We start from the raw sequence: 27,842 nt of genomic DNA, 5'->3' as shown, positions 1-27,842 counted from the left end.
GGAGGAGGAGGAGGAGGAGGAGGAGGAGGAGGAGGAGGAGGAGGAGGAGGAGGAGGAGGAGGAGGAGGAGGAGGAGGAGGAGGAGGAGGAGGAGGAGGAGGAGGAGGAGGAGGAGGAGGAGGAGGAGGAGGAGGAGGAGGAGGAGGAGGAGGAGGAGGAGGAGGAGGAGGAGGAGGAGGGAGGAGGAGGAGGGGAGGAGGAGGAGGAGGAGGAGGAGGAGGAGGAGGAGGAGGAGGAGGAGGAGGAGGAGGAGGAGGAGGAGGAGGAGGAGGAGGAGGAGGAGGAGGAGGAGGAGGAGGAGGAGGAGGAGGAGGAGGAGGAGGAGGAGGAGGAGGGAGGAGGAGGAGAGAGGAGGAGGAGGAGGAGGAGAGGAGGAGGAGGAGGGAGGAGGAGGAGGAGGAAGGAGGAGAGGAGGAGGAGGAGGAGGAGGAGGAGGAGGAGGAGGAGGAGGAGGAGGAGGAGGAGGAGGAGGAGGAGGAGGAGGAGGAGGAGGAGGAGGAGGAGGAGGAGGAGGGAGGAGGAGGAGGAGGAGGAGGAGGAGGAGGAGGAGGAGGAGGAGGAGGAGGAGGAGGAGGAGGAGGAGGAGGAGGAGGAGGAGGAGGAGGAGGAGGAGGAGGAGGAGGAGGAGGAGGAGGAGGAGGAGGAGGAGGAGGAGGAGGAGGAGGAGGAGGAGGAGGAGGAGGAGGAGGAGGAGGAGGAGGAGGAGGAGGAGGAGGAGGAGGAGGAGGAGGAGGAGGAGGAGGAGGAGGAGGAGGAGGAGGAGGAGGAGGAGGAGGAGGAGGAGGAGGAGGAGGAGGAGGAGGAGGGAGGAGGAGGAGGAGGAGAGAGGAGGAGGAGGAGGAGGAGGAGGAGGAGGAGGAGGAGGAGGAGGAGGAGGAGGAGGAGGAGGAGGAGGGAGGAGGAGGAGGAGGAGGAGGAGGAGGAGGAGGAGGAGGAGGAGGAGGAGCTGTACCTGCCTGAAGATACCACCACCACCTATAAGCCAAAGGAGCACGTAGTCTGGGAGTTTTTTAAAATCCCAAAGGGCCTCAAAAAAGTTAATGCGCCAAAGGTTACTTGTATGATCTGTGGCACTGTACTTTCCAGGGGGAACCCTGCCAAAAAGTATTCTTTTGGCAACAACACCATGATTCGCCACATGCAACGCCGGCACCCAAACAACTATGCTGCGGCAGAGGTCAAAGAACTGACCAGAAACCCTCCCCAATCTTCTCCCAGTACCTCCCAAAGTAAGCAACCCACTCCATCGGGCCCAGAGACAAGGGAGATGGTCCCAAACATCCAAACCCAGTTTGGAGTTTTCAAAATAGTTTGCATATTTTGTGGAAGGACAATTTGCTATGGTGAGCAAAGCATTAAACTCATCAACCGTGCTGGTGACAACCACAAGTGCCCAAAAAAACCTTAATTTTTTTCCTGATTTTTTTTGCTCCAGTTGAGCCGTTTACAATTCCCTGTTTTTTGTTTGTCCCCATAAAAATAACAAAAAAAATATAAAATTGTTCATAAAAGCCAAGAAAAGTAAAAAATGTTCCAAAAAACAATAAAAAAATATAAAACAACAAAAAGAATTAAAAAAAAACAGTTCTTTTTAGAACTACCTCCAATTTATAAAAAAAATGCTACATTTAAAAAAAAATCTGTCATTCTTTTTTCCCCATGGTACGTTCCCCGGTGCGCGTACCGGGCGCTCCCCCCACGCCTTTTATGGCCCCCACATCAAACCTAGGGGGTCAGGGGGGTCTACCCTGCCCCCTTTTGGTCATTTCTCCCTTTGTTTTTGCCACTTCTTGTGTCTCGATCCTACCGAGACACAAGATGGCGGCCGCTCTGGACTGTTTGGAATGTTGACAGACACCCGAGAGCCAATCAGCTTTCCGCTCGCGAACTCGCGTAGCGCGCTGGTACGCGCCCCGGTGCGCGTACCGGGGCGCGCTTATAGATATATATATTTTTTTTAACCTAAATTACTCAAAATCCACTGGAGCACATATCTTGAGACATAGCAAAGGCACATCGGGCTACCAGTCCCTACAATTTTGCCAAGTTTGGTGGAAATCCATTCAGCCGTTCGGGCTAAAAGTGAGTCCAACCGCCCTATGGAAATTAACATGGGGAAAACACGTTTTGGGACCCCCCTTTTATCTCTGCCCCCGCTTGACGAATCCCCCCCCAAACTTCCAGGGAAGGAGCGGAGCGCAGCGAGGCAAATTTCAGGAAAATTACAGGCAGATTCCTCAATCAACGCCAAAGTTATTCCCAATAGAATGTTGCTGATTCCCTATGGAAAACAATCCTAACTATAACTACCTACTGGCGACCGCCAGTAGGTAATATATATATCTGCAGAAGAAGAGATATGTGGATTGGAGGGGGTGGGACAGATGCAGTATTCTATGGTTTTACAAGTCTATATGTTTCTTATAAAGCCAATAAAATGTGAATGAAAAAAAAGTCACACTGTTGGTCACTTTCAGGTAATTATCTATTTTATGCACTCTATACAGAAAGAATTACTTATTGCTCCATTTTCCCAGCAATGGTAGAGTCTGTGGGCAGATTGTATTGTGATAAGCAGAATTTGTACATGAAACACATGTTAACAGAATTTGTGAGTGCCTTGGTTGGCATTCATTTCTATAATAATGCTAGACCTAATGACTTTACCAATACTTTGTGGAAAAATGGCATTTGCAAGGTTGTGCTTAATTGTGGACATATGCAATTAAGACAGGTGTGTTACTGGTTGTGAACTCTGTATTAATATCTTTCAAAAGCAGATCCCAGTCCAGCCACTAGAGGTCAGGGTATCCAAACGTTAAGGAAATGAGCTACATACAGTTCATTTATTTAGCAGCATGAACAGTTTCACTTCAAACAGAAAAATTGTATGTAAGCGATAGTGGAACAGTAGGATAAGGTGGGTACCAATGAACACGTATATCTAATCGGATATACTGGTAGAGCACATAGATATAATGAAACAATATGTAAAATGTAGATATTAGATAAAGCTCTGTGATGGGAGTTTAGCAGAAATTAATTCCTGCATTCCTTTCTTGTTGAAAGAGATGGCGTTTCATGTTTTTTGAACATATGGTGAGAGGGGAATGCATGACTTTCTAGTGGTGGAGTTTCAGCGGAGAGATACTAGGAGGTAAACATGCCTCAACAGTAGGCCACGTATGTTGTTTATTAATAGTGCAGTAGAAAGGTACTGCTGCTGTAGAGATGGTGGTGGTGGTGGCCTGACAACATTGGGTGATGGCGTTTAATTACTCTCCTCCCTTTTATCTTTTTGGATCTTATGTTCGTGGGCTGCTTTTGCTATGAAAGCTCCTCGTGAATGAGGAGAGGGGGACCTCGCCTTATCATTAATGGCCAGGTAGTCAGTAATCGTCTGCCTGATTGATAACACCACTTCTGGGGAGTGCAACAGATTTTCGGATACTTGGCTCTGCTCAATGGAAGAAGTCGTTATCCAGTCCCAGGCCGAGGGAGAGGCTAAGAAATGGTCTAAGCAGGCCGGTTTTATGCGCCGCTGAATAGAAAGTATAGTCCAGTTCATTGGGGTGCTGCAAGCGTCAAACATCTCCTAACCCACAGTCTACCAGCCAGGCCAGCCCCTCAGGGTAAAAGGCCCCAGCATGCCTAATCCTTTGCCCAGAGCGATCCTGCTATGCATAGTCCATGACTATGTTGAAATCTCCTCCCACCAAAATTGCCTGATCAGGGTACTGAAGCACATTAGCAAGTGTGTCAATTATAAAGTTCTCCTGTTTGTTGGGAGCATTCCAACAGAGAATAAGAAACCAGTATAAACATGTAGTCTATACAGTCTTTCATAATTTGGAAGTCCGAGTCCCTCGGGTCTGCCAGGGTGCAGTGAACCAACAAAAAACAGTATAATTTGGCACCCCCACAACTACTCCGAGAATTATCTCCCTGCTACAAATGCACAGCTCCTCATGGGAGGGGGGTCAACATCAGGTTTACTTTTTCCGGAGATTTGGAAAAGTAGGCCGAATGGATGGCCCTAGGAGTGGTCAATGCCCAGGGAGTGAAGCGGTCAGGTGACAGGGTGGAACTCTTTCCTTTTCCTCAGGGTAGATGCTGCTAGTTCCTGGAATAGCTGGTGTGAGTGGCCTTGAAATTGTGTTTGCTGGTCAGATCTGGCAGCCTTAAGAATTGCTTCCATTTCGGTGAAAGTGTGGACACAGACTAGGATGTCAGCTGGTGGGCGAGTAGATGCTCTGGTAGGGGTGGGGGGGCGACTCTATGGCAACGGTCTAACTTGGTGCTGCTCTGCTCATTGTCCCCAAGAATGCTACCGAATAAGGCCTGGACTAAGCCCTTGAGGTCCGTGCCTTCTTCACTTTGGGAGGCCCCCCAAATGCGTATATTGTTCCTGCTCGACCTGTTTTCCAGGTCTTCAGAGTGGGCCTGGGGGTCTATCTGCTGGTTCTGCAAGCGGATTAAATCCTGCTGGAGGGCTTCAGTTTCTGCGTCTCTGGTCCAGGAGCTCTCCTTAAGGGCCACCACTGTCTCACCAACTTTGTTGATGTCTCAATGCACTTCTCTGAGCTCCATTGTGAGGTCCTTTTTAACAGTCTGTAGATCTTCCCGCAAGGCTCTAGTAAGTCACGGGTCACCGAACTCTCTGTGCCATCACCTCCATCCATGTGCTTGGAGTCCTCTGTGGACGACTTCGCCTGCTAGGAATCCACTGGGCCCTTAAGCAGCATATCTTTGATAGATCCACTTACATTTACAGCGGAGACCCCAGTATCCTTAGTCTTGCCCCTTCCAAGATGGGGACAATTGCGTGCTCGACCGCACCGCTAGAGGCCTAGGAGGTCCGGCCAGCAGTCACGGGAGTCCCTGAGCCGATGCAGGTGTATGCTTCCTCCTGTCTCCGGTCCACCGTGAGCCTCCGGTCTGGCGACTCAGTCGTCGTTCGGGTGTGTCTCGGCCCGTGCACGATGCAGGCCACCATGCGCTTCAGCCGCCGACCACCTCCAGGAGACCCCAATCAGGCCCTGTCAGGCCCTCAGGTGATCAGCGCTTGCCCCCGATGTCGTGCGGTCCACCCGGTTGTGATATCAACCGGGGGAGTGCGATAAAGTGTGCTTTGGGTCTGGCAGGGACGGAGCACCAGCAAAGCACGTCCGCTCACTCCGCCATATTGGCCCCGCCCCGAATTGTGCACTTTAAACAAACAAACATATTATGTAATATACACTCTCTAGCCATCCCAAAGATATCACTGTTGTCTGTTATCGTCACTCCTCAAAAGGTAAAAAGCGGTTGCATGAATAGACAAACAATAGATGAGAAAGCCGGAAAACCGATAGGGGAAGAAGAAAGGAAATAACAAAAAATGGGGAAGGGCACAAAACAAGTAGCTGAAATGGTAATTAGTGAAGGAGCCAATGCAACTGCAAAATGTTGCCAGGTAGTGGTGATCTGAGTCCAGTAAAAATATTACACATGGAAGTTAATCTGGTCATCCAGATGTACCCCTTGCTCTAGCTACCCGAGCCTTAAGATGCCTGTCCTCCTTCTCCTTCAGCCCTCCTGTAGTTGCACTCAGTCGCTTTGTCGGAAACCTGCTGAACTTTTTCAATGGCTTGATCTCCTTCAAGATCAGTCAATTATAAAATGCTACCCATGTGCAAATGTGTGTGTGTGTGTGTGTGCGCCCGAGACCTTTGATGCATAGTGACTTGAAAGTACATGAAGTAGGATAATCAACATGTCAATCGCAGATGTTAGATCTGGATGTATGAGTATTAGTGATTGTGATGAGCAGTAGTGCTATATTTGGTTGAGTATGAAAATGCTTTTTCATTTCAACACCTGCAGGGCCTGGAAGCTCAATAAGAAAGACCTGGCTGAGTGGTTCATACATAACTAAATTATCAAGCAGTTAAAAAAACGAGGGAATAGTTGAGTAGAGAAGTTAGACAGTTAAGGCTCTTGGAGACAAGAAAAAAAGTTAATAGTGTGTGGCTAGATTGGGATATTTGACGTGCAGGAAGGAGTTGTTGATTTAATTATTAGAATGTGTGCTGGAGATGTGATGACATGCAAGAGTGTGGTTGAGCAAAGGTGGAGTGTGGGTTGGTGTATAAAGGAGGGTGGATATGGTGCAGTGTGTAGCGCAGGAAGCATTTGCCTTACTTTCTTCGGGGAGAATTATGCAAAATCTTCAGATAGTATAGATGTGTGTAGGTTGAGTGAGGGTGGGTGTAAATGGTTGATAGAAGTTGAGTTCTAAGTGGGGTAATAAGATGAGGTCTTAGAAGTTATGGGGCTTGTGCATTTTCTAGGGTGTTAGATAGTAGTATTCTCAGAGCTGTTGTATGATTTAATATTTGTGCCTATAGTACACTGATATTGATTTTCAGGGTGTGAATGAGAGGTGATATACAGAGCTGTGAATTTGAGGCAGTAGGGGAGAATGTGCTCAAAGGGGGTGCCATTCAAAGGCTTACTTCAAAGTGGTAGTGAGTACATCAAATGATGTACTGTTTTTAAGTGGGATGAAGTCATTGTGGTATTGGTGCAGTAGTGCTTGGGGATCTGAGGGTGCATTTCTTTGGAGATTGGAATTAGAGGAATGAAGTGATAAGGGATTTTTATTAGGATATTTAGGCTATTGTGATCAGATGAAGCATCAATTGTATGTGGATGTTATTCTGGAAGGCAGCATAAAACCTGGATTAGAACTAACAGAATTACTATAAAGGTAATTGCCTGTTGGCTATGTTAGGACATAACCATAGTGACAGTGTATATCCCCATACAGATAAACCATAATTGCTGATATCTTTGTGTATGGTCAGCCTTGATAGCGGACACTTATACGAAACACTTTCACAGTACTTTTCTTACAGTAATCCTAATTTTGGATATTGGCATTGAGGAGCTAGTGAATGATTTGTCAAAAAAGATACAAAATGGTTCTATATTAGTTGCCACCTCAAGGAAGACGTATTATGTGAGAACACTTTTCCAACAATTGTCTTTCTTTTTTTGTTTTGCTTCTCATATAGAATCTGCTATTAGTGGAAAATTAGATAAAACCCCAGAACGGAGTTCTCGGCGAAGTCGGAATAGAAATACGCATGTCTCAAAGCAAGAGGAGAATGATGATGTTTTTGAGATCCTTTGCAAGGAAAATGGCTGCAACATTGATGAGGTAACAAATTTGTCTTCTCATTGACTTGTATTATCACCTTTTCCTGTTTCAGCCAAATTAGACAAATCTTGCTACATAATTATTTCATTTGATATAGATATTCTAGCAAAGAAACACTTTAAACAGTCTCTCTTTCTTCCCCAGAAATCAAGTAAAATTCAGTGAAAGCAAATAAGAGAAAGAGAGTGTGATAAGGAAATCTACTAAGTTTTTCAATGTCCTATTGAAAATCAGATTTACCCATGGTATTATTAGCTTGTTGAGTCATAAGTTTGTTTGAAGAGTTTAGGGTTGAATGTACTTCATTATAATGATTTAGTGGAAAATCTTAAATGCCAAATGTAAAGATGTCATGTACATTAATTAATGCTGTAGTTTGTTTGAAATATTTTCCTTTTTTACAAGTGCTATTGGAGGCGGCCAGATACTTTAATAAATATTCTACTGATTAAGATTAATGTTTTGAGGTTATGAATCCAAAAACTTCCAGCTTACTCAAGCAAGGTGCAACATTATTGGTTATCATGGATTATGATTGCATTGATCACCATACTTAGCAGATTTAATTGGATCATTACCGTATCTGGCCTTCACTGTGAATTCCCTGGCTCTTTTAATATGTTAAATACTGCTGTACCCACAGTTTAAGGCCTTTAGCGGGAAGCCCTGTTCCCTCCCCTGCATTACCCTCTACTACAAGTCTCTGCCCACTACCACTGTTGTGTGTGCACTGGGCAAATGGCTTAGCCTTCGCACATGTACTACTGCCTTGCCTGGAGTACGTGTAGGATGTGGTTCTTAGTCTGTGCAGAGTGCTTATACATACTAACTACCTATATATAATGCACCTTTTATGTTCTACAAGATACTATGTTGTGTTTTAGAAAAGTAATTGAGGGAGAGGTAAACAAAATACATAAATAAAAAAAGATTTAAACCTAAAGTGAGGCGGTAACAGGAAATCAAGAGTAAAAGGGACATCACGGAAACCAATTTGAGTATTCTTTAGTAGATATAGTTCTCCAACATTTCTGCTTTCCCAGTGTTTACTTTTTGATTTATATTGGTTAATCTTCACTTATATTGTTATATAGTGTGGGTCACTGACTGATTCCTCTAGAAATTCGTCCAGTTTTCACCAAATGAAACACCAAATTGAAGAAATGTTAAACACCCCAAATAACAAATTGGTTGACGTTTGACAGATTTTTGGAATACAGAAAAATCAAGGGAGTTGCAGTAGCCCTTTTACTTTTTTTCTACAATAACCATAATTAAAGTACCATACCTAAAAAAGGAAACAGAAGAACCCAGGGAGCAAAGAAGGTTAACAAAATTGATGAGTGGTAGAGGATAAGTAAAAAAAATCGAGTCAAAAGTAAGGTTTTAAAACTAAAGTAAAACCAAGCATGTGTCAAAAAAAGCCTCTGGGGTAGGAGCATCAGATTTGCTGGGAAATTGTGGTATATTGTGAATAGGTGACAACTGGCACTGGGTGCCTCTTCGCCTCTAGCCAGTCCCTGGCTTCCACGGGCGTTCCAAATCCATAGCACAAATTCAGGCAGGGAACAACAGCAAATCTTTAAGACCTCAGTTGCCTCCTAATCTCAATAAAAGACTCTCTATTATCGGACATTCTGTCCTATTATCAAGCTTCTCACCTGTTGATATTGAATGAATGGTGGTATGGGGACCGTGGCGACCCGGCCTATGCCGTGGAAAGATATCTGATGGACCCTGATACGCTTCATACAATCCTTTACTCAGCGACTAAGAGAAAGAGGCTCCCAGTGGTTACTCGAGTAGTGTTTCACATATGGCGTACGGCACTGCACCGTATGGGGTGGTGGAACAGATGGACGAGGGAAACTCCATTTTGGCAGAATAGACGATTGCCGGCACTGATGTCCTTACAGGGGTTCCGTGGCTGGGATACGATTGGTATATCTGTCTTAGGCCATGTTATGAAGGGCCCGACCCTCAAATCGTTCCAGGAGTTAGGGGAGGAATACGACATGCCCCGAACCCAGTTCTTTCGGTACTTGCAGTTCCGCCACGCTATTACACCCACCCTGACCGGCCTAGACTCATTGCCCGAGTTCAGCCCGTTGGAAGCCAAGGTGTTCATGGGGGAATTGGAAGTAAAAAAAATCTAACATCTACTAAACACTAGTTACACATTGCTCCTCATCCCTAGACTCACTATGGACTAAATGGGAGGGAGATGTAGGTGCGCTAGAGGAAGAAGACTGGAGAGAAGCGCTTGAGGCTCCAAGAGGAGCAGCAATTGCGGTACGCCTGCGATTTATTCAGTTCAAATATTTGCATAGAGCCTATTTTACCAGGGAACGGCTGTGGAAGGCTGGCTTGATTACGTCTCCTGATTGCTTGAGGTGTGGTCGAGAGGTTGGCACCTTTGTACATACGGTGTGGTCGTGCGATGGGCTGCGGAGGTTTTGGTCGGGAGTGTGGGACTGCCTGTCTGAGGTGTTGGGCTGGGAGCTCCCCCGTACGCCGCAGCTGGGTCTTCTCCATGTCCTGGAACAGGTGGGGGGAAACCTCTACAAACGTCATTTGCTGCTTCTGGGCCTTAAAGTGGCCAAGAGGGATATGGCTCGAGCCTGGAAAGACCCTAGGGCCCCCCTGGTGGGAGTGTGGAAAAAGGGATTCGATTTCTATATGGGACTGGAGCGCCCGATCTTTGAAGCCAGGGGCTGCCCTCGAAAGCATTATAAGATATGGAAGAGATGGGCAGACTATAGAGGACTATGGCTGGAGCCGCCAGTGCAAGCTGAAGCCGAAGAAAGACAATTGGACATTGATCCCGGGGAATGAGACATGCACACTGAATGTTCCTGACATGCTTGTTATTGGTAGACTAACTAGACACTGTGCACGGGGCTGGGGGGGGATCCGGGTAGGGGGAGTGGGAGGGAGACGGGAGGGGGGACATAGGAAGGTTACTTTATTTTAAACTGTTGCTTGAATTGCCCATGTATGATTATTACTTTAATGCTCACAGCAACTCCGGTGCCCGGAGCACTGTGCCTTTATTGCAGCCTTTCAACAACACAATAAAATGTTGTTCTGAAAAAAAAGACTCTCTATCTCTGAGCCCTCGTAGTATGGTCAAGATAAATGTTGACTGAACCACGGTCCTTCTGCTAAGGTTTTTGAGCCCTAGCCACCTGCAGGATATGATCCCTGTCACAAATGTTCAGGAGTTGGGCCACAATGGCCCCAGGAGGGTAGGGTGACACCCATGACGGGAGGCTACTTGGGACCCTGTGTGCCCGCTCCACAGTAAACCGCTTTGGTGGATGCCCCTCTAGAACCACGAGCCCAACCAGTTCTCAACATATCATTCGGCCAAAAAACCCTCCCCCCCCACCAACCGAATGTTATTACGGCTGGAGTGGCCCTCCAAATCATCCAGTTTCTCCGTCATGGCCACATTATCCGCTAGCAGCTTCTCGAGGTGATCATTGCCACCCCCTCCACCAGTAGCGATATCTGAATGAGGGTATGTTCCTCAACCTCAACTCTCTCTGCCAGTTTCCTGTGATCAGCCCGTAGGATACTCACCTCTTGGCCAAGTCAATTTTAAGTTCCAGAGAGGTCTTGGTATCTTGAACGGCTGCCAAATTTGCTGCAGTGTGGGCCTGAAAGCTCTGGTCCGCAACATCTAGAGAGCAACTTCTAATCAGAATATTTACTTCATTTAAAAAAAAAATGTATTTATAGGTTTATTGATCTAAGCACAAAGAAAGGAACGCACACAATGAATCAATAAACAATAGCATTTAGACAGCAGTTAGCAGTAATCATTTTCTTTAAAAGTAGCAATAAATGATACACATCTAAGCCTTTCATAACCCCTTCATATCTGAGTTCTCATCTGACATAGCAAGAATAAATCTTTAAAAAAAGTAAAATGGTGACAATAGATACTCCGTGGGAATTACGTTTGAGAGAAAGTTGTGTTGGGGGAACCCAGGAGAGGATGAATAATTATTGAGATAAGTAAAGAGCCTTCCAATAAACAAACAATAAATAGATCTGCCTCTACATACTGACATTAGGCATGATATTGCAGCTTATAGAAAAGAAGCAAGAGACAACCCTCTGGGGTATCAATGGACAACTCATTTACTATCCATGCAAACCACATAGTATACTGTAGCACTTCTTTTATGGGATTACAGTCTCCAGCTGGGTTAGACTTAGTGAAAGGTACTCCGTTAAACTCTCGCCTGTTTGAGTATGTAGGAAAGACTACATTTCGTTCTGGGCATAAGTCAATAATAAAGTAGCCTGCAGTAGCATACAAGGAAGCTGTCTCACAATTGTGAACTGACACAGCTGTAGGATGTACCCTATGTTTGTATCTATTGTCATGGGGGTAGGGAGGAGGTCTCTCATCCTAATGAGGGAGGTCATAGGGTTTGTATCAATGAATGCTGACCATATGTCCAAAAAGATGTCCATCTTATCCTGTAGTCTGTATATAATCCACACATAAAATATGTTTTTTACATTTCCACCATCCACTCTTCAATGGATGATAGTTCAAGGGACCATGAATGATGTAGAACAGATATTTGGCATTGGCTGAAGCTGTCTCCAGTAAGCATATAGTATGAGAAGTCAGTGAGGGTATGTGCATCATGACCAGTTTACTAATCAGTACTAGGAGTATGTCTGAATCTTCACACAAAATGTTCTCAAACAAGGCCCAGTATCTAGACACAGTTGCACTTCCTCAGACAAAATGCAGCAGGTCACAACCAGATAGTGTGTGTACCCAGCAGTTGGAATTTCCCAATAAACAGGTTTGTAATGGTCTTTGAGGAGTCCAGTACTAGTCTAGTAGTCTTTTAAAGAGACTTAAATTAATTGTGGACTCTCTCGCACCTTTATCCAAGCTCACTACTTCTGGATCTCTGTATATTCAACTTGCAGTGTTGCTTACCACTTAACCTTGTAACTGAACTACTAAGGCTTTAGAGTACAACTGGTGTATGACAGTATTAAACAGCTCTAAAATTGCTCCTTCGTATTGTCTCCAGTGTTTTTGATATTTCAGGTCTGGGGACTCTTTTATATCACAAAGCATCTTCCCTATTTTATTCATTATACCGTGTTTCAACTGTATATACTTCTGTCTTTGATTAGGTCAGTGGAACTAATCCTGCAGTCCTTCAAAGGATCTCAACACACCCTCTTCTAGCATCTGGTCAACAGTGATAACACTAGCTATTTTCCATGTCTCCAATAGGGCACCCTTTTATACATACACTAGCATTGTTCCATAAGGGTGCTCTAATATGTAGATTAACATCACTCTGTAATATTGTATACGCCTTCAGTCACACTATTACCACTGATTGCACCATGTGGTATTTTGTTATAGAAGTTGGTGTTATGAAATTACAGTCTGACCTATTCTGCCATTCGTGAGTTCTTTTTAGTCATGACTCACAGCAGGATACCAGCAGTCTTGGCTACATATACACGCTTTGTGACATGTCATGTTCTGTGTAACACTGTTCAGTGCTGAGTATACTCAGCCCATCCTATATTCTATGAAGTAGTCATCTGATTAAGTTATTGATAGACCCTAAAAGTAAAGTTTCTATTGTTGGTGGTAACATAATGGAAGCAGGGGCCACTTTTTTTTATACCCTGAACTCTTAGTGAGAGATTCATATGTGACCATTATTTCTATTCCCTAAGTTATATAGAACCCCAGATATTTAGAACATTTTGCCCTTCACTGGAATTTGTAACCTTCCATAGTAGCACCTGTGACTCGACATGTATGTAAGGCCTCACCTTTTTTCCTTGTTTATCCTGTAGCCAGAAATGGCAGAAAAGTCCACTATCATAGATTTAAGGGTCAGGAGAGATTTGGGTTGGTTTGTGTGTATAAGCAGAACATCGTCCATGTACAACAGGATTTTTGAAGGTACTTCTGGTGGTGTTACCCTTGTGATCAATGCAGATTGATCAATACAGATCGATGAATGATTATTGCTAATGCCTGTAAGGCTGTTAAAAAAAAAAAAAGTAACCCCACTAAAGGACAACCGTGCCTTGTCACCAGCACATTGGAAGAGGCTCAAAATAACCGTTTCAGAGCTGTATAGTATTTTATGGACATCTGCAAATGCTGGTCCGTGGTCTTGAGGTACCCTTAGCAATGTGCATATGGTGTGTATGGCTGCTGCTAACTCCCACTGAGTGAGTCGCCTAATATCCTTCTAGCCTTCTCACCATATTCATGTTGAGCCCAAAGCCGAACATGTACTCTGCCTTTGTAGTGTATAGATAATTTAAGGTCATTGTAACAGGAGGATGGATGAGACTGGACAACAGAGGCTGTCTGGGTGTAATGGTCTTTATTCACAAAGAAGTTAGTGAGGTTCCAGTAGTGTCGCAATTCCACTCTTCGGGGTCTCTTTTTCGTCTTTCCCTCTGGGCTTCTTGACTTCTCTTCTGGCTGGACAAGCTGAGTATACTCTCTGGAATGAAAATACACCAGCCTTAGTAGTCAGGTTCATTCTCTATTTGCTGTAAGTCCCAATTCCTCACCGCTGTGTGCCCAATTCTGCTTTTATGGCAGAAATGTCCTCCCGTAATGCGGGCATGTGTACATCCAGTGAACAATTATAACAGTGGTGATAGCCCTTAGTGCGAAAACAAACCAATAGTGAGATCAGTGCAATCCCTAGAAGAGGGAAAGGGTCCCATCACTGAGAGCAACTCGTGATGATTAAAAACCAACAGCCGACCCCTTGTTGCCACCACCAGGTTACATTCCCGGAGCCCCTCTGTGTTACTTGCCTGAGGCCATGGCCCTGGTTCAGAGCCGCTGCAGCCTCGTTCCGAACACCTCCCCCCAAGGTTGCCACCACCTTTTCCTCCATGCGGGGACCTGGAACCGGGACCTTCTGGGATTCTGCCGTGATCTTCTGTCCTCCTCCTCTACCACAGTTGTGGGAAAGGCTCTCTGGTCCAGTAGTGGTCCTTCGGGCCTTCTGCTCCCTTTCGTTGTCCTCCCGTTTCTGTCCACGCCGCTCTTATGCTCTGATCCACTCTCCCGCATCTCCTTTACCGTTGTTCCTGCTGCCATCATTGTTGTTCTCACCCCATTGAGCCATCTTTGGGAAGTAAGCATCAACCACTAGAACGCTCATCTGGCGTTTCATGGTACCCTCTGGGTCCTGGCTATCTTGTGTCCCGCTTGAGGCCCTGGGCGGTTTGTTACAGTCATCTTTGTTTTTTAGGTCTCGCCTAGACGTAAGCAAAGCGAAGCTTTGCTGTCTAGGGAGACAACTAATGTTGTCGCTTTCCGGGGAATGTGGACTGCAGACTGTGACGAGCTTGTCCTCCTGGAGATTGTAGCTCGTGAGCGCGCACGTCGCGTCGCCGTGCCTGATATTCGCATTCACACAAAGGCTCCCGCACGCATGCGCACATACACACACTGCATACACACACACGCACCCCCCCTTTAACAGACACACGCGCAGACAGACACACACACGCACGCACAGACACACTACAACAGACACACGCGCACACCCCACCTCCACTCACCCCTCCTCCTCCGCAACACACTCACCTGTTCTGGCGGTGCTCGGCGTGCCTCTCGGGCGGCGGTTGCGCTTTGCGGGGCACTCTCACCACATGAGAGCCCCGCCTTCTTCATGCGCCCGGCCGCTCTTCACCCGGTCCCCCATCTCGGGACCGGGACTCGATCAGGAGCCCTCGGGGCTCCTCGGACAGTGGCTTCTCTCTCGCGCTGCGATGGGGGCGGGACTTCCGGTTGGGGCCGCGCTGCGATTGGCCGGGTCGTTGCAGGCAGCGCGGCGGCCCGGCGGGAACTTGAAGAAACTCAAGGGTCAGGGTAGCAGCGCCTAGAGACGCCCCGGTCCGCTGTATGTGTTTGTTTATTTTTTAATCGCATTCTTTTGTTCGTTCACTCCTTTATTTGTTTCTGCTTCAAGTCGTTAAGGCTGTTTTATTCGTTCGCGCCTTGCAGGTCCAATGAACGCCTTACTACTTGTAACATGTTATAGATTCATGAGCCATAGTTCACAGATTGCGACTTTGCTTACTCCTCCATTCTGTTTCAGTTTGTTCGTTTCTTTATAAGAAGTTTGTTTTGTAATTTCTTCGTTCAATAGCTTAATTCCTTTGCATTTCCGTCGTCCATTCATTGATTGTGTGTTTGTTTGTCCAGCATGTATTTTATGTGTGTTAGCTATTAAGGTAAACTTTTGGCGTAGGTTTGTTCTCATCTTTATTTATTTATTCATTTAATCTAGGGTTTTGTTTCTTTCACTCGTGCTCTTATTTTTCCGTTTCTTCTTTCATTGAGTTGAACGTTTTCCCTTCGTTCGTGCATTCATGAATTTTTACTCCAGTCGTCACTCGCCCATTCGCACATATGTTAGTAGATTTGTTCTTTATTTTTGTATCCGTTCTCTCTCCGTCCTTTCGATCTTCATTCATTCATTGTGCCCCCCCCCCCCCCCTCACGGCGGGATGCCACGTTTGGCAATAACAAGAGTCGCTCACTGCCACTTGATCGCAGACTTCACACCACTTAATCCGTGGCAGAGAAGGCAGTAGTAGGGGAAGCTGTAGTGGTACAGTAGAAGAAGCTGTAGGGGCCACAGAGGCAGTCGTAGGTGCAGCTATACGGCAGCAGTAGGAAATGCTGTAGGAACTGCTAAGAAGCCACGCGAGGCCCATTGAGCCAGTTACGGATATTTAGGTAATAACGGCGGATTCTGGGACTTGTTCTGGTTAGCAGTCTGTGTGTTTTTCTCTAGTGGACTCAACATTTGTGCGAGCGCGCTAGATGTATGCGAGCACACTAGATGTACGCCCATTTTAAAGATGAGTCATCAGAGCTGAGCTTTGTTGTTGAGGTAGGTAAACATGGAGATACATTCCTCACAGTTTAGCACTCTCTTCTCTTTTACCTGGACACAAGTAACGGGGAAATGACTTGCCAGTTTTTGACTGCACATGTGAATCTGGACTTGGGCACAGTTGCTTCAAGACTAGTGTCTAGGTGTCTCTGTTGCATATTATATTGTGCTTGTGTCTTTCATTTTCCACCTGTGGGGATGGGGAATGAAGCTGTTAATTTTTTTGGGGTGGGGATACTAAAAGTGGTAGAAGATATCTAACTTTATTGAAGTACTGCATACAGCAACCACTCTTCAGATTAAATGTTCAGTACAAATGTTTTTAAAACAAGCATTTGCAATGCAATAGGTCTCGCATTTACTCGAGTTTGCGCGATTGGCATTGTAAATTGCAATGCCTTTTTTATGTTTTGGTTTTTAAAACATAAATAAAAGGCATTGTCATTTTTTTACTTTAATCAGTGTGGCGCCATCTTAACGGAAACCCGCGCTATGCAATGCAATAGATGTTGCTTTTGGTATTGTAAATAACAATGCCTTTACATTTTTTTTTAAAGACATTGCCATTTACAATGTCAATAGCTCAAAATAATGTCATTGCGAGACCTATTGCATTGTAAATGCTTGTTTTAATTGCATTCTGTTAACCTCTGTGGAGACTATTGTATACTTCCAGGTAAGTGATTTGATGTCTTTCAAGCTCTAGTTGTTGGTCTAGTACACATCTGTTGGTAATTACCGAGTTCTTCATAATCTGTCATTCTATTATCACTTTGTTTACTGCGCATAGGATTAATAGTGCTGAACTGACTGACCTCTTGTTGTTATCCAAGTATGTCATAAAATGTGATTTCAGTCATGTTGTCTCAATGAGCATTTTATAATGCAATATAGTTAGTCGCAAGAGTTTTCTCATTTGTTTACTCATATGCCACGAAGTACTGCTTGCATATGAGGTCATTGTCAGCACAGGAGGTCTTCAAACTTTCACATGCTAATATCAGCTGTGAGAGAAACTCAGTGGTCATATAGCAATTTATCCTAAACCAAGCACAATGGGCATTTGACAGGACTGTGCTTTCTTTGTTGGTTGAGTGATGAAGATGCCTGATAGCAAGGAGACCATGATCCTCCTGAACATCTAAGGACTCCTCTGTCGCTGATGGCTGAACCTACTGGACTTGCCTTATTGAGAATCTCATCAGGTACTAAATTCCAACCTCCCCTCAGGATGCGAAGTTTTCAGAGTCCAGCACGAACCCCTTTAAGTCCTAAGAGAGAGGATAATTTACTTACATTTGGAAGATATATGGAATCCACACTGAGTGTGTCTGTATGCCTAGTCTCTTTGGCAATAAAATACCTGACATCTTTTTCCTTTCAGGTCTGATCAACAGTACCTGGCACAGCTTTTCTTTCCAAGATTGTAACTCTGCGTTTCATCAAGCCAGTTTGGCAAGTCTCCAGACTATTTTCAGTTCCCATTTGTCTACAGCTGTACAAGGCCTTGACCACCCACTCAATTTTGAGTTTTTGTTCTCCGTTGTATTAGCTGCGTCTCTTACAATAGTGCCACATCCTTTTTTATGATAGGTGTGAGAGTATTTAATTTCTTTTACCATATTTGGTCCGGCTATTGACTTTCAGTGAGGCGAGTGTCCGGAGTCTTGTGGTCATCCTAACTCAGTCAAATAGTCAAACTTGGTGGATTATTACGTTGTTGATCAGCACCCAAAGTGCATCACGCCAGTCTGTTGCATGTAGAAGCTGCATTAATCATTGTTGTCTTTCCTTAATAAAGTATATAGGAAGAGGTGGAATATGTGTATGTTAAAAATCACAAAATCAATTGTAAGTACTTTTCAATGTGAGACTAACCATTTGACAATATTCTGATAACAGAGTGGTATAATAACTGCACATCTTTGAATGGCAGGTCCCTCTTTTACTCAGAATCCAGTGCCGAGGTGGAAACCCAATGCATCTGAATAGGACCATGTGGCTCTGAGTGAAGAAGATGGTAAAGAGAGACATGGAGAAAGAGGAGGACCAAAGGAGATACAAAATAGGAGCTCTGGCAACACATTTTGTGTGAGGTGATGCAGATTGAGTAGGGTTTGAGAACAATGAGGCTCCCACAGTATGGGTAGTTGTGCAGAGTTTAGGTAATGAACTAGGAGACCCAGTATTTAGAGCGATTAAATGACAATAGATGATGTGGCAATAGTAGTACACTCCTTTGTTTCCACTGTATGAAACACAGAGCATATATGACCATTAAATATTTCCCTCTAGTAACAATCAAATACCGATGAAATATTCTCTGTATCAAAAGAGGCATAAGCATCTTTCACAGCAAATTTCAACATCATTAGTCAAACCTTTGTTACCTTATTTCTACAATATTTAACTCAAAACAGTAACCGTTCGACATAAAAGTTCAAGTTGTTAGCAGTTCTCGATATACTCACCCGTCATCCGGAGCAGCCAGTAAAGGTCAAGCATGGCATTCAGCTCCTGTTGCTTCTGACACTTTCAAAGGTGGATCTTGATATATCTCTTTCCCTCGTGCATTCATGCTACCAAAGTCTTAAACGCTTTTCCATCTCCGATGGTTTCCTGAGAGAACGTTCTTGTATTACTCCTAATGTTTGTGACTGTGATTCCCCTACATGCACACTCTTGTCCGTCATCTGTGGTGGGTTTGTTGTGTCCACATTAAGATCCTCCAGACTGTATAAGGAACGTTTGAGATCCTCTGGCAAAATATACTCTCTGAAATTACCGTCTGCTGTCACCCCTATAACCAGCAGCTCCAATAAGAACATTTTTTAAGTTTGGGTCTCGGGGATATGGAAAGGCTTTTCTTTTGGCATTTGTTTCCACAGAACAATCTAATGCACTTTTTATTTTGTGACCATCTAGCTCCTATCTGCATAAATCCATTTTGTCCAGGAGTATTGGAGTTTTGATGATTTTCTCCAATGTATTTGCTAATACTACTGCAAGGATCTTAGATTCTAGGTTTCGTAACGAAATGGACCTATAGGAGTCACATTTATTTGGAGCTTTCCATGGCTTTGGGATTACCGTAATCATTGCACCTTGTATGTATTGTGGCTGGTCCCCAGTCTCGAAGGCCTCCGTACACAGTCCAAATAATAGTGTAGTCCAGTGGGAGGCTTATTTCCTATAGGCTTTTGGTGGGTAGCCTTTAGGACCAGATGCTTCCCCGATTGAAAGCGAATTAATGTCTGTCAAGATTTTTTCTTGCCTATCTATTGCATTAAGTTGGGGCACTACTGAGTGGACTGTGTGCCCAGCAGGAAAAGCCAGTCTGTGAAGCCAGGAGATGCCATCAAAGGTCCGTCACCCCTATCGGTTCTCTTCTCCACTCGGTCCACTCCTCTTATGCATCGTAAGTGGCGTCACTATGTCTGTGTCCATTCGATCTGACTCGTTCCACCAGGTGAAGACTGTCTCCTTGCATCTTCTGTCCTGATAGGCAGATGCTCCTCCACTGTTCCCCTCCCTCAGTCTCCATTTCGCCGGAACACTTTCAGGCCATGTGTGGTGTTTCCAATAAGCGTGCTATGCCTACATAAATTACCTTCAGTTTTGCTAGATAAAGTAACATATTTTAACTACATTGCTTTGGGGTATGTCTGTCTGAGCCTGACTAGCCAAGGGGCAGACTGGTTGCTGAAAACAGCCCAGGGAAATCTGTTTATACTAGACGCATAGTGTACTGAATGAGTGTAGAGCTTGAGTCTGACTGTGTGCAGGAGGATATAGGAGAAGGCATAATAAATACTTGTTTAGACGAAAATTGTGTGCTTTCCCTCATGTTTGTTTGTCAAGCTGCATAGCTGATGATTTCTCCAGCTATCCATTCCTAAGCACACCCCTAGACTTCTCTGATGGTTTTACGTAAAGCCAGCCCAGCCCTAGACTAGCCTGTCTCATTTACTCCTGCCGGTGTCAATGCAGCTTTCCACTTGTTTTATTTGCACTGTTGAAAACATTACACACACAATGAATATTGATTCTGAATGTGTTTGTTTGCTTTTATAGCCAGACTTGAACTCCTGTAAATACCCACTACCTCTGAAATCCAATCTCCTACACAGGGACTTACAGGATCAGTGAAGTGGCACAAGGGTATCGGGAACTCATTGTAGTCACATTATTGCTATCTCTTTCTGTGGTGGAGGGCAGGACATTTTACTTGTTTGCTTTTTGGCCCATGGCACACTTGCTACATCACTGACTCCCATCCGCAAGCATCATGCTTCATAGCTCTGTGCAACTGGTAAAACATTATTATCTGGCTGCTTGTAGTTACTCATTAGGATCTTAGTGCTCTAATATCAAGTATTCACGTAAAACTTAAGACCGTTCTAGATTGGCAGCTGTCAGTATTAGACATATTTACCATTATAAGCTTCCAAGCGATATAACATAAACCAGTCAAACTTGAGTTGTTTAGGATTTCTCTTGGGCCATAGGACCTATTGGAAATTTCCAATTATCTGTGGCGCACACTTACAAAACAATTTGTTTACCAAGTTCTGCATGTGAGATCAAAACAAAGAACTGGCAAGCCATAAGGTGAGACCCTCCGGTTGACCAATAATCTCTCAACTATATAGCTATGTATGAGATTAGTGTGCACCATTTGACTACATGAAAAAGTAAATTGAAGTTATAACCATGGCAGCCTTTCGGGTGTAGCACGGATGGTTGAGGCCCTATCAGATAGATACCTGTCCAGATCTCCCTGCATGCACCAGGGGTGTTCTAAAATCCAAATCTCCACTCCATTTCTTGGCCATCATCTCTGCCAGTGCTTCCCTCAATAACATGATCTATTAGTGTCTACCGCCACCATCACAGCAGTTGTTCGTCTGTCTTTGTCTTCAATTTTAACTGATATGTGTCCCATATTGTACCAGTTGGGCCCTGGGCCCTTCTCAAGAAAGTATGGTCAGAGTATCTGCCTCTGCTGATGCCCAAATGTACAGATCTTTAAAACTGCATTTGATATTTGGGGATTGGAGACTTCCAGGACATCGTAGTATGACGCTTGAACAGGACTAATTATAAGTCCTCAAAACAAAGTGAATATTTATTTTTTTACCATGGGCATTAAGCCCAGCAGGGAAAGCTTTGGGTGTTGGGCAAAAGTGTGGTCTCATAATTCTGATATAACCGCCATTAATTAATTAATTAATTGTGGGTTTGTAATGCGCTAGAATCGACTCTCGAAGGAGTATCTCTGCGCAGTAGACCGCTGGGGAACCCGTTCTGGCTTTCCCTGTGAGATGGTCCCTACTGGGTATCTCCAAGGTGAATCGTTAAGTCTAGAGAAAATTCCTGGAATACTATTAGAGATTGTAGCGAACAAGGGACAAATGTACTTTCTACGTCCACAGGGCCCGTAGGTCTATTATAAAGGGACACACCAAATATCAAAGTATAGCGTTTACAATCGATTATTAAAAAATAACTATCTAATATTAAAATTTCAGAAAGAGATCAATCAATTCTTCTGAAAACATACAATCCATTTAGGAAAAAATACAGTGTCAACAAAGTAGATTACATTTCATATTAAAAAGTTTTTGTTAAAAAAAACACACTTATATAACATATTCCGGATTTTAAAAAAAAGGAAGTACATATAGAGATCTAGACATGAACCATATACATTACAACACAGAAATAGCAATAACACAGAATATACAGAACAAAGGAACAACAACCCCACTAGTAACACTAGCTCGAATCTTGTGTCAACTGATCTAAGGGATCCAATAGCCTTATTTAATTTATAAAATTATACCACATTTGTTAGTTTTTGTATACAGTTGGTATCTTCTAGGCTTTCTTGGATTCTCAATATTTTCCGGGCGTCGACGCGTTTTGGTGTTAGTACCCTTGATACGGTTACACCTTCCTCAGGACAATTAGTATTGGGGTCCAAGGTTTCATAAAGTAAAAGTATTTTTCCTTTAGGGATCTTGACCATAGGGCCCACTAATATATTTACGTTTTCCCTTAGAGGCAAGTTTCCCTGGGTTCTTCTGATCTGGAATCGCTTTGAGAAATGTTGATCATTTCTATCTTCTGTAGGAAAATTTAGTAGCTACATTTGGTTCAAATTATGGTAGATTTATACGAGGTGTATCCTGCTTTTCCGAAAGCCTTGGTTACAGGGAGTGGCTGGTTTTAGCGTAGGTCTGCGGATTCAGAACCTGATGTGGTCTGCTGTCTTTTGTGCCGAGCTTCCCCTCCTGTATGCCGTTATTGTAGAGATAATATCTCCAAGGTGAAACCAGGCATCCCCGGCGTATGTGGGGGGCCGTTGTGGAGTTGAGGCAAGCTAATGCCCAGAGTTTCAGAGTGTGATCCCTGGTTAGAGTAGGCACCGAGATGAGAATTATCGAGTCCGCTGACCCTGGTACACGACCCTGCCGCGTCGGGAATTGAACCCTGGTCCCGGGCCATCCTCTGCTCTCGGGTCTGCCGCCTCTAACCAGTGAGCCACACCACTCCACACCATGCCATACCTTCTCCCATGTACAATACAACACTGGACAGGACTAAAGCATGTGAAAGAAATAAGCATCATTCTACCTGCAGCGAGGGCGATCTGACAGGGCTCAGGGAAACATGTGCTTTATCCCCCCTATTGTGAGAAATCTAGTGCAGATAGTTGGACTAGATGAATTAGTATGGGGTTTCGTGACTCCTGTTTGAACATATCTATGTTAACAGGTATGTGCCGCAAGTCTACCCATCCTTTGTGCTGATTGATTTGGGTCCAACAATTTGGGTCCAACAACCAGTCAATTATTGAAGTCCCATTCAGGGCCCAAAGTGTAGGTCCCTCCTCTCCTGACTCAGCGTGCCTGATAGCAATCGTGGGCCGCAGCATAGTAGAGTTCATAGCTGAGGGCACAATGGTCCACTCCTGCCAATCCTGGTTGTGTTTTATTAAGTGCCACCCACTTCCTGCCACTGACCCGTATTAAATCTCACATGAAACTTTGTAATTCTGTAAAGAGTGCGTTTTAGGAACCACTGACAGGGCTGCGAAGAAATACAAAAATCTGGGGTGGACCAACAGCTTGCTTATTGCCACACGACCCAATGGAGACAGCGGTAGACCAATGCAAAATAGGGCAGACTGGTGAGATGCAACAAGCACTCTGCCCAGGTTGCCCGTTATAAGGTGCTCCTTGGCATGATAAACATTGACACCCAAGTATTTGAATGTTTCAAATTTCCAATCAAGTCTGGTATGTGGTATATTGGCCCGATTTTCATGCATTAAGCAATGAAGGGTAAACGATCTGGACTTGGTCCAATTTATTTTAAGACCAGATATCTCACCAAAGCCATTCCGAGCTTTCATTAATCCTGGCAAGGCAGTCTGGGGGTACGGATACACACAAGGGCATCATCTGCATAAAGTGACACTATGTGCCGGTAATCACAAACTGGGATCCCCAAATCCTGCCCGCTCGCGCGTAACAAACACGCCAGAGGCTTCATAGCGAGTGCAAAAATGATAGGGGCCATAGGGCAAACCTGCCACGTGCCTCTGTGTAAAACAGTGGGGTATTACCTGGGACACCTTAACTTTGGCCATGGGGTCAGTATATAGTAGTATGCCCAGTGCACCAAAAGCGTTTTCTCTTGTCAAACGACACAGACATGTAACAGTCCTCACAAAATGCATCTTCCTTCATAAGATATAAAAAAAATGGCAGCACATATTTAGGAAGGTATTTTTACCTGTTAGTAACCCATTCTGATTCGGGTGAATCAGTTGTGCCTGTAAAGGAAGCAGGTAGCTTGCAAACTTCTTGCCCATTATCTTATAGCCTAGATTTAGCATTGAGAGCGGGTGGTAAATCTGCATGTCTAAGGGATCCCTCCTAGGTTTTGGAAGTATATCCTCGTGCAGCAACTTTGGGATCATGCCCTGTTTCCTTGCTACCTGATACATCACCAATAACATATTGGAGGTATGGGCACAAAAGGTGGTATACAATTCCACAGGCAGATTATCCAATCCAGGTGTCTTATTAGTGGTCACTCGGGTGCATGGTCTTCCTCAAGATGGTTCATCAAAGTTCTTGAAACTAAGGGCGTCACTTGGGCCAGAGGAATCAATCACATCCATTCCTACAGCCAGGCAGGGCCAGCTCCCGGTGGCGCATCATACACGGTCCGGGAATACTCAACGGAAACCCCATTTATTCCCACTACAGTATTACCCACTTACCCATATTGTGACCATAAATTGTCTATTGGAGCTGTAGGCACTTCAGACCCCAGCAGCCAAGCAAGAATGCAACCACGCTTGTCCCCCCTGGCATATTTTTGAGTTACATGCATTCTATAGTCAAGATTCTCGAGTCTGCATACCTGCTTTGAATGTGAGTTCTGCTACTTTGAGAGTGTGTTCTCTCGCCGTAGTACTGTCCATTGTGTTTTCAGGATCCCTTTTCTGCATTTTTGTATCTAGGAAACTCTAAGTTGATGCCAGTTTCATGCCCCATGCTCTGACCTCATATTACCACTTTGAAGGCCTTTCATTCTACTACTTTTTGATGCAGTGCCTACGTTAACCACAAAGTAATGCTGGTATAGGCACCTATTGTTTCTCTGTTGGGGGTATCCAGCTGTGACACGGTGTGTGGCCTCCGTGACATGGGCAATGGTGGTCTCCACCTAATCCACACCATACCAAATAAAGGGGGCAATGATTGGGTATGGTGCGGCCCAACTATTCATCATCTGTGACTCTAGGCCACAATCCATTGTTACAGAAGAGGTCATCTATCCTTATGTGTAGTTGGTGCATGAATAAATAGGAGTGTCTGGGTGCATTAGCCTCCCTTTATCATGCATTTGTCTGGTAGAAGACAATTGTCTAAAGCTTTGTGTCGCCCTGATGTCATGTATACAGTTGAAATTCCAGCGGCTTGGAGTCTGTAAGTCCTGAACCAGCACCAGAGAAGGGGACTCAAAAATATAGCGGTATTAACATTAGGAGCGTAAATCTCCCTTAACACCAGTTTTTCACCAAGTGTCCCTTCAACCACTGCTTATTTACTCACCATATCTATTTCAGTCCTGTGTTGTACAAATGGGACACATTGGGATATCCTTATCAGGACCTTCCTTGTAAAAGGAGGAGCATACTGTCCCAAATATCTGCCCTCTCCAATGTTAATCCACTTTCTGCCGGTCAGGCGCTGTACTCTGCGTCTCCTGTAAATAGACACTATGCATGTGTCTACAGTGTAAGTATGCCTACATCTTGTGTCTATTGAGAGGTGAAGCCATGCTGCACACATTCCATGTCAGTATATTAAACCTAGAGTCAACAGATCTCGTGAGCAAAATATGTGACGCCATATTGTTGCTTCTATCTACAGCATCCATCTGTTCCCTGCCATGTTCCCCCTACACACACAAACACCCCTGCCTGCACCCCATGATTACTTCAGTAGATCTAAATCAAGAGTATTATGTAATACATTAACATTCCTGTGAAGAAAATAATATTATCTTTGCCATAAATAACCAAGTTCTAAACGGGAATTTATTTAAGAACTATGTAGAGAACCATGTCCATCTGGAGGCATGGCATAGTCTTCATGGTGCTCCTAGAAATGAGGCCCCAGATTAGCAGGTGAAAACACCATTTGGCACCTGCACTACCGTCCATGTTATGTGCTCAACAACTGTCTACCCTTATGTTTCTGGGCTCCCTGCTCCATTAGGGCGGTCTGTGCACCACATAATCTCATCTGCCTCTGTGGGTGTCAATGAGGGGCCTTTCAGCTGCTCTGCATCTGAATCACCTGAGCTATGGGAAGCAGAGTCTGCATTCATGTTGTGTTCTGAATCCTGCACCACAAATTAATTTGGCGGCTGTGTTACATGATATCCGCCATGACCTGTGTTCTTTCCTTGGCTGCCTATGCATCAGTGGAGCGACCCTGGGCCCCTTTCACCTTCTGTGCATCTTCTCAACCAACCTGCTTCAGGTGCCTCGCTCTCTATATTGCCTGACCCTTCCAAATAATAGAAAATTCCGTCCCCCACACAGAGGCACAAACACAGCGAAGTAGTAAAAACGCCTGGAAAGGTATTTCACTCTCATAAAATGAGGCACATCAAAAGACTGTTCTCAGAATAAGGTATGTGGTTTTATTCATGCAACACTGTCTAACAAAAAGGCTTTCCCAGATGTCCCACATTCAAAAATGCATGTGTGTGCTTGCGTGTGTGCGTATATATATATATAAATTACCTACTGGCGGTCGCCAGTAGGTAGTTATAGTTAGGACCTAGTTTCCATAGGAAATCCGCAACATTCTATTGGGAATAACTTTGGCGCTGGTTGATGAATCTCCGCGAATTTCTCAAGGAAGATGGCCCGCTCTGCTCCTTCTCTGAAAGTCTCGGGAAGATTCGTCAAGCGGGGGCCGAGAAAAAGGGGGGGTCCCCAAAATGTGTTTTCCCTATGTTAATTTCCATAGGACGATTAGACATGGCTACAGCCCGAACCGCTGAACGGAATTACACCAAATTTGGGAAAATGGTAGGGTCTGGTACGCAGATCACGCTTTTGTTTAAATGGTGTAAATCCCTTCAGTAGTTGCTGAGAACATTAAAGTTAAAATCAATTATATATCTATAAGCGTGCATCTTGCCGTGCACGAGCTTCATGCTGATTGGCTGCCACTGTCTGTCAACACTCCAAAACAGAAATTGATGGCAGCCATCTTGTGCCTCAGTAGACTGAGGCACAAGAAAGCAGAAAAACAAACATGTAGAACTCAAAAAGGGGGCAGGGTAGAAGCACCCTGACTCCCTAGGCCTGCTAAGGGGCTCCCACAGGGACCCTCATGGCAAAAAAAAAAAAAAAAGTCAAAAAATCGCGGGGTGCGCGCACCCCGCGATTTCCCCCCCAATTTTTTTTTTTTGCCTTGGGGATCCTTGTGGGAACCCCTGAGCAGGCCTAGGGGGTCAAGGTGCTTCTACCCTGCCCCCTTTTTGAGTTCTAAAACTTCTCGAGCACGAACTTCATGCTCCTTGGCTTTCAACACTTCAAACCTCCCCAAGCAGCACAGACGGCTGCCGAGTGTACTGACGGGCAGAGCGGTGCACTATCTTCCTGAGCTGTAGCCAGGCGAGGAGTGGCACGTTCCTCTTACCCTATAGGAGAATCACCAGGTTTGATCAGGTGATATCTGTATCAAATACTCTTTTTATCGCACGTTGAGCAGTAGCAAATACTATAGGTCCTGATGAAGCGGGTGATACTTAGTGATCTATAAACCGCAGAAACATGTCGACCACTACGATAAGCTAGTGACTATTAGGGTTACTCACTGGTTGTTTTGCACTGATTTGGTTTTTTAACCCTGGAAATGAACGGCACCAGAATAAAGTTCCTTAGCGTTCATTATCCAATTTTAATATAGAGCACTTTTTTCTCCTTCCTCTTTTGAGTTTCACAAACTCTTTCTTGCACTGCTCTTCAGTTATCAAGTAACATCCCCTTTACCGCGTACCACTCTTTCCTTGTTGAAGTGGCAACAACTCAGCTTCCACGCTCTGGGAAAGGTTTCAAATGATGACAGGGCGGCAAAGGACGATCAACT

At 44.7% G+C, this 27,842-nt stretch overlaps 1 protein-coding gene across 1 annotated transcript in view; it reads left to right on the top strand.

The window, feature by feature from the left end:
- The window catches only part of RB1 (RB transcriptional corepressor 1), a 1,321,361-nt gene that overhangs the window by 215,350 nt on the left and 1,078,169 nt on the right, over positions 1-27,842 (top strand). The window contains exon 8 of the mRNA XM_086934987.1: positions 7,059-7,204. Coding sequence (XP_086791113.1) covers positions 7,059-7,204 — 146 coding nt within the window. The remainder of the gene's footprint in view (positions 1-7,058; positions 7,205-27,842) is intronic.

This window comes from Lissotriton vulgaris, chromosome 8 (genome assembly GCF_964263255.1).
Source record: "Lissotriton vulgaris chromosome 8, aLisVul1.2, whole genome shotgun sequence".
Taxonomy (NCBI): Eukaryota; Metazoa; Chordata; class Amphibia; order Caudata; family Salamandridae; genus Lissotriton; species Lissotriton vulgaris.
Note: the sequence above shows the minus strand (reverse complement) of the source record. Positions and strands in the feature narration are given on the sequence as shown.